Source organism: Corapipo altera, unplaced genomic scaffold (assembly GCF_003945725.1).
Source record: "Corapipo altera isolate COAL_440 unplaced genomic scaffold, ASM394572v1 50, whole genome shotgun sequence".
NCBI classification, from domain to species: Eukaryota; Metazoa; Chordata; class Aves; order Passeriformes; family Pipridae; genus Corapipo; species Corapipo altera.
Genome location: NW_020884889.1, coordinates 9,022,169 through 9,030,050, shown reverse-complemented (window position 1 = coordinate 9,030,050; position 7,882 = coordinate 9,022,169). Strand labels below are relative to the sequence as shown.

At 42.4% G+C, this 7,882-nt stretch overlaps 1 protein-coding gene across 5 annotated transcripts in view; it reads left to right on the top strand.

The window, feature by feature from the left end:
* PDE8A (phosphodiesterase 8A) overlaps positions 1–7,882 on the top strand; it is a 145,815-nt gene that overhangs the window by 25,385 nt on the left and 112,548 nt on the right. Inside the window, exons 1-2 of one of the 5 annotated variants that reach the window (XM_027644236.1) lie at positions 25–59; positions 1,114–1,639. The exons of 2 other annotated variants lie outside the window; for them this stretch is intronic. In XM_027644236.1, coding sequence (XP_027500037.1) covers positions 1,379–1,639 — 261 coding nt within the window. In that variant the 5' untranslated portion in view covers positions 25–59; positions 1,114–1,378. 2 more of the 5 variants (XM_027644239.1, XM_027644235.1) reach the window with 2 other exon arrangements.

The window sequence follows — 7,882 nt, the reverse complement described above, 5'->3', positions numbered from 1 at the left end:
CGGCGGAGGGGCCGCGGCCGCCGCCGCCGCGGCCGCCGAGGAACATCAATAATAACAAGGTGAGCGCGGAGCGAGGGACGGCGGCTGCGGGGAGCCAGGCATTTCCCTGCTGAGGGATGCAGACACCACGGCCCCGGGAACCAGACCTCTCGCCACTGCAGCCCTTGCCGCCGGGATGGGACGCTAGGATCGTTTTCCTTCACTTCTCGCTCCTTTTAATTTTTCCTTCTCCTTTTTTTTTTTTTTAAATTTTTGATTTTTCCCCCCCTCGCCGTTTCGCATCACTTCTCTGCCCAAAAAACCGACCGCATCATGGAGGCCCTTTGATGCCTCCGCCCGCCGCGCCGGCTGCCCCCGCGGCTCAGGGAAGCCCTCCGGGCCGTGCCCCGCTTTCCCGAGGGGGCTCCCCGCGGCCCGGCCCGCCCCTGCCCCGCGGCGCTGAGCCGGGATGCCGCTGCGGCGGCCGGAGAGCCCCGCTGCCGCCTGACGGGGGGCTCTTCCTTCCTTCCGACGACGGGATCCTGAATGTCACCCCCGCGGCGGCCGCCCGCCCGCCCGCGACCGAGGCGGCGCGGGACGTGCCCAGCGCGGCGTGAGGAGCGCAGCCGGCTCCCCGGGGCGGCCGGGCGGCTTTCGGTCCGTGTTGTTGTTGTTATTTTTTAATAAACCATTGATTTTGGCCCCCAAAGCACACCCCAAAGCACGCCCCCGGCACAGCGCAGCGCCGGGCTGGACCGCGAGGAGTGAGCGCTGCTCGGCGGGAGCGCGGACGCGGAGGTGGGGAGCGGCCCCCGGCCCGGTCCCGGGTTAATCGGTAACGCGGAGCAAGCCCGGGTGGAAAATGCGCCGTGCTCCGGGCTCGGGGGAGGAGATGGTGCTGTGCCCCCGGCCCTTCTGAGCGCCGAGCCGACGCCGGGGTGTGTGCGGTTTGGGGCTTGGGATTTTTTTTTTTATTATTTTTGATTTTGCTTTTCCCCCTTCTTTTTTTTTTTTCTTTTCCCAGAAGGAAAGAAAATCTTACCAAGATTCTCAGATGGCTTAGACAAATTAATAATAATCTGTGAAAATACGAAGTCGACCGGTTCTTGATTTCCCCCCTTCCCTCCCCTCCAGCTCCCCAGCCCACTGCTGAGATTGAGATAAAAGGACCTGTTTCCTGGAGGACGAGGAGAACAGACACGTTTCTGGTGGTATAGAAGGGACTGATGGCAATGCTTCAGAGTGTATTTGAAACGCAGGAAAGAGATTCAACCTGTTAACAAAAAAATTAAGCAGGGGGAAAATATCAACGGGAAGGAAAGAAATATATATATACATATATATATATATACACGTATATATATACAATTTAGAAGTATTCCCCAGGTGGCCACAAAGCATGGGCTGTGTTCCAAGCACCAACCTCTCTGACAGCAGAGTGATCTGTCACAGTAGCAATGAGTCTGAGGAGTGCAATTTCCCTCACCAGACCAACACAACCATGTCTCAACAGCAGCAAGGCAACCCCGTCCCAGGATTATTCATTAAATGCTACAACACATCCACTTATGAGGCGAGGACTAATTCCTCTAAGAAAGACAAGAGGGAGAACAGCCAGAGCATGGAGGCAGAGGCCCAGACCGGCAGATCCAGTGTTAAGGTAAAAAGAGTGCTAAACATGAGCACTGTTTCTCTCAGAACCGGAGTTGGCTGTAGCGGTTTAACCCAAGGAGTCTCCCTGCCTTTGTGGGGGAGCTTTTCCCGGCTTGAGCTGTTACTTTCGTTTATAAACTAATCAGTGTCTTGAAGACTTTATAGAGGTACCCAAGTCTCTTTCTTCGTTCCGCAAAATGTGTTTTCCTAATTCCGGAAAGGAGAGCGGTGTAATTGACCTCGTCGGTGTTGGAGCCGGGGCACGGGTCTTGCTTCTGAACCTGGAGGGGCCCATCCGTCCTGGTGGGACTCTGCCGTGCAGGGGAGCTGCCCTAACTCATGTGTGTGTGCTGGGTCGTCCCTTGGTGCTGTTTGTGCTTGTCTTGTTTGGAAGCATGGGCAGATCGCAGACTGAAGCGATCTGCTTGCTGGGCTGATCAGTTTGCGTACTTCTTCCATTCGGAAAGTTGAAGGGAGAGCGGCAGCGTGTTTTGCTCCCGGTACTGATTTACATTAACAACTTGTTGACCTTGTCTGTAGCTACAAATAGGGTATTTTTGTAGGGTTTTTTACATGTGTTAGCGCCCATACTTTTGAGTAGAGATACACCACAAGACTGTATGAAGTCGAGAGACACATACTGAAAAAAAATTGTAATTTGTGATTATTTTCTTTAAAGTGAGACAGTTTGTGGTGTGGTCACTTGTTTACTTTCTATGGATGGGCTGTTTGTTTGTGGGTTGTACTTTAGTTCCTAACGCTATAGGTTTGGATTATGCCTTTGCTTTTCTTGGGGAAACTATTTTTATTTTGTAAAAATAAGTAATTGCAAGTGTAAGAAAAATCAAATTGTAGCAGCCCAGGGGGTACTGTATAACATGGCTGATCTGTTCTTGTTCTGTGATAAGAACTGAGACACACATGCTGTAAATATAAAATACACGCTTGAGATGCAGGCAAGATCTAGCTGGATGTCAAGCGTTTTGCAGATTAGCAGAAACTCGAATGATTAGTAGTTTTCTTAGGATTTTTACTTGCATGGCTTCTAGAGTACTGACCTGGAATAATTAACTTCAGTTATGTGAGTGATTTTCTTCAGTTGTTTTCCTTCAGATTTAGTAATCTCTGTTCATAAGAGTTTTAAAAAAGTCTAGAAAATTGCCAGACACTTTGTAAGTAGTGAGTTGGAGGAGGAATTAACAATACTTAAGGCAGAATGTGAAGCTGAATGGTGTTGTATTAAACTAAATTTTTTGTGTACAGGAAATGAACTTTATGGCCTTATTCACACGCGATAGACATGCTTACAGCTTATTTAACACAGTAACCACACTAAGGAAGCTTAAGTTTTCATCAGAATCCAGACAATTGTCTTGTTACCTGAATTTTTAATAGTGATTATAATTGTATGTTAGCAAAATCTAAACCAAAAATAGTCTTAAAATTTATATTCTGTGAATGTCTCCTGTGTGCTTGCTTAACAGGGAAAACCCCCTCCTAAAATCCTGTTTCCAGAAGCACGCGTGGGAAGCAGTCTTAATTTTGTTGAATTTTGTTGTTCAGTTTCAAGAACTTTGTGCAGGTTCTTGTCATTGGGTTTGGATAATTCAGCCAGACGCTATAGGATTGCTGTTGGTTCATATGCATGCTGTCATCTCATTGGCAGTCACTCAGGTTTTTATCACTCAATCACATTTTCTGCCCTTGTCATCACTCTAAGCACAGTGCTGTGAAAGATGGGTTTTGAGGAATGAGAGCGGAGTTCTGTTTGCGATCAGCTGAATGCAAAATCTGTTGGACACGTCACATCTGCATTATTTTCATGTGGAAAATCCTGTAATACTCTCTAGAGCTGTAAAGCATTGTGGTATTTCATTCTCTGCTTTTGTCATTAGTGTGTACAGTACAATCAGATTTACAGTTCTTAGTGTGCCAGATAACCGTTATCTCGGAGATTGTGCTGGCGTGAGGGATCACTGGAGAGCAGTTTTCACAGTACAGTGAAGTTGTTTACAAAGAAATAAAGTGTGAGAACATTGAAAATAATGGACAGGAGTCTGAAATTCCTGAAGCCAAAAGGAGCATTGGGCAGGATGTTTTGTCTGTTTTGTAACTAAAAGGATTTTTGATTTGAGAAAGAACTGTAAGAATTGGGGTGTTACTAAGAACCACTGCTATTCCTCAGAGTGTACACTACACCCTTTATGGCCCCAGGGATCCCTTCAAACAAACACAACATGCTACAAACGTTTTGTGCTTTGGGCAGTGGTGGTGTCACCCAGAATTTGTGTGAATAGTCCTGAATGATATTTTCACTTGGTTTCAGGTACTTTAAATTAAATTGTTGTATATGCACAGGTTAAAGCCAAGAGAACGCTGTGTTAGAGCTAAGAACAAAACTCGGCCTATGCGTAAATCTCATATTTTCACTTTGGCTGGCATTAGTGTTAAGTTTATTAAAACATGTATAATAGTGCAATGATCTTTATTGAAAAAGAAAAAAACCCCATGCTAATTGTAAAATGGCTTTATATATATATTACTAATTAACCCCCCAACTTACTCTGGTTTTATGTTTATGTCTTACTATATCTTTCTTCTGCTAAAATAGCAGAGGATTTTGTGGATGTGGAGTGTGAGCATACTATACTTTACAATTTGCATCAATTTATAAACTGGAGCTAAAAAAGTTGCCTGTTCTTTCCTAATATGGAAAACCCTAAGTTTATCCATCCAGATTTGCAGAACAATCCCAAAAGCATGTGTGCATGCAGAGATAAATGCCATAATACCTATTTCTGGTGTATGTGAGTATGGTGATAGTACATGAGAAATGGAGCAGCCCTTTTAAGTCATGGCACCTGTATCTCCCTCCTTAATTAGTATTTTCATATTTGGCTTTTATTTGAAAATTTATGAACATCTTGGAATAAGTGCCATATCTAAACAATGAACCAGCCATGAAAACTCTTCCCTTAATTTTTGATGTATTGACTCTGCAGATTAAACCCTGTACTAGTGAAAGATGAGCAAGACCTAGATGAAGGGACTGAGGTTTGATTATCCAGTGCTACATAAAGAATATCAAATTACACTTACCCAGTACTGTTGCAAAGGAGAGTTTCTCTGATTTTTATTTTAACTTTAAAAATCTCGAGAAAGTATGGGGTTATTTTGTATATATTAATGATGATTTTCAGACATTTGCATAGTTGAATTTGTGGTAAAGGTTCCTGGCTTTACAGAAACCTGCTCAAACACCTTTAGAATAATAATTGTTTAATCTATAGCATAAGTGGACTAAATGCTGAATGGCATAAGTACTTCATGGGCATTTATTTAAAATTGTCTTGGGTATTCATCATCATTTGCTATCCCAACATCCTGTGTGTGTGTGTGTGTGTCACTCTTCTACAGTGCATTAATATACACTGTAGCACATAGATTGCACCTTGATTTTGCTCTGTCATTCTTTTCCATACGTAAGATTTCCTTCCTTTTTTTTTTGTGTAACTCTCCCTGTCGTGTACATTTAATACAGAAATATTTGTGCTTGGGTGCAAGGGGATCAGAGAGTAAATCCAACCTTCCTTTATTTTAAATTAAAATGAATCCTAAGCCAGAAGGACTAAATGTGAAAGTCTTTTGATTTATCAGCTGATATGGGACAGACAGTTTAAATCCCTGCCCCTACAGCCAGTAAGTTTTCTGCATTCAAACCTTGTGAAATTGCCTGTGAATTTTGCAGTCACTGCAAACCAGTGGTTGCATAATTCTGCATATAAGAGGCTGTGTGCTATATGGTACCTGCAGTGCTGAAGTGGATCTCATTTCAGCAGTTAACAGCACGTTGTTTAGTCCATTAAGCTGTCTGCTCTTTTCCTCCCCGTCTGGTAATTCCTTTCCCTTGGAACACATGAGCGCTCCCTCCCTTAGATACTCCCACACTTTCTGTCCATGCTTCCACTGAGGCCATCCACCCTCTCTTGAATCCTCCCTGTTCCCACTGAAACTGTCCTCAATCATTTCCCTGACAAACCTCCCATCACCATTTCCCTCCCACTTCCACTGACGTCAGCTCTCCTGTACAGAGATCCTTGCTTCCACTGAGAGGATCCTTCCCACGCTGAGATACATGAACTTTTCTCAGTCTTTACAGCTCCAGACTTTCAGTCTGGTACTTTTTATGCTGTTGTTGCAAGGCTTGAACCCTTTCTTCAGGGGATGGAAGTGTGATTTTTCTATCATACGAAGTGGTGTAGTAACATGTGAACTGGGTTCATATTTAAGTCTAATTTTTAGCTTTTTTAAATGTCTTGTTGTTTGTTATGTAAATTGGAAAAAAAAACTATAAATCACAGTGTATGGATGGCTACAATACTGAGACAGCATAAGCTGTGCTTTCAATTTTTAAATCATTATTACTGGTACCTCTCCTGATCATGCAAACCAACTCGTGCAAAATGTGTCACTGCATCTGAGGGGAATTCCTTGGGTGACTGAGATAAGGAGGGTTAGAACCTGAATTTTTTGAGTACTTACTGTTGGTAAAAACTTCAGTGAAACTCCTTTCAGCTGTAAATTCATCTGCCAGGCATGAAGGACTGACTTCTTTCTACCCTTTTCATTGTTCTTCACTGCTGCTGGTCTGAGCTTGCTTTCTGTCTCTTCCCTGGCCATTTTAGGTAGTTAAGTTCCAAGCTTTTCCTTTTCTGCCCCCTGAATGGGTCAATAGAGGAAGTATTAAACCCAAGCCTTTATTTCTGCAGTTCTAGGTATTTCTCTTACTGTGTTGTACCCTTTGTATTCTTAATTGTATGGCTCAGATTGAAATGTAAGTACATCCACAGTGAAAAATTTTCTAGTTGTAGAATGTACTTATAAACCAGGCAGAATAACGGGAGGTGATATACTAATTAGTTCTATCTCCATTTGTACCATTCCCAATATTACATGTGGTGTGAAATTTTAATGCAAGTTACCAGCTTTGCCTTGCTGTTTAAGGTGCTAGCAATTCAGATTTTACATCCAAAATGTTAAGTTTAAATATAAATTAAAGGTGTGAAATGGTTATACCAGCTTGGAAATGCTTCTTGTTCAATGAATTGTAGATTAGAAGATACTTGCAATCTATGTGAGTATGAAGAATGTCTCATTAAGAAAAGTTCATAGTTCATTTGAAATTTATAAAAAATACTGTTTGGAAACTGCTTTGCTTCCCATTTTGCATGCTTTAGTATTTGTTCCTCATGTTCAAATAAATGTCCGTGTCAAGAAAGGGAGAGGTATTTGAATGAGAATTATTTTTAACAACCATTGAAATTGTTATATCCAGCAGTCGCCACTACCAGCAGTGATAAATTGCTGTTTTGTTTTAGTCATTATATGAACGTCTGTTCACCTCTCTTGGCTGTTGCATTGAGAAAGGACTCCAGAATTGGGTTACTTGGGCAATAGTAACAATACACTGAAAATATTCCACTTTTTGAGCAGTTGGAATGTCAACTGACTTTCAAATGAGTCCTCAAAGAGGAAATGAATATTTCAAGATATGGACAGCTAAAGCTTTTATTAGCTCTCAGCAAAAAGTGAAAGAAACTTAAAGCAAATAATGATAATGAGCAGACTGGCCCCAAGGTGAAATAGTTTCAATACAAGCTTTACATAAGGTGTCATTTTATCAGGGGGCCACAGAAGCACCTGCACACATAGAACAATTTAGCATTGTGTTCTGTTTTGGTGGTGTGTATGGATGTAATATGCCCACACCGTAAACTGCTTTACCAGCCATGGATGGAATCACAGCATTGTTAGCAATGTTTCCAAGATGGCACACGGGGTGTTATTTCGTGTCCAAAGCTCAGTTTTCCATGTGAATTGCAGTGTTTTATGTGTCAGACCCATTCATCCAGTGGAGCTTCACTAGGAATTTGCTTGGCCCTGTGACACTGTACACATTGCTATCTGTTCTTTGAGTGAAATAATTAGGTATCTTCATTTAACCATAATTTAAATTGGCACAGGATGGCAAGGTACAAATGGAATAGCTCTAATGTGTGTGACATACTAAATAGTTTTATTTGTAGGATTTCAAAGGCATCAAGGGAGTGATGTTAAAGCCCTCTGCTTTGCAAAAACATATAGAATCACAGAATATGCTGAGTTGGAAGATTTCAGCATCAAGCCCCTTTTAGGTTCTTTCTTGATATCCATGTTAAAGCCAAAATGTAATAAATGATGTTGTTACACA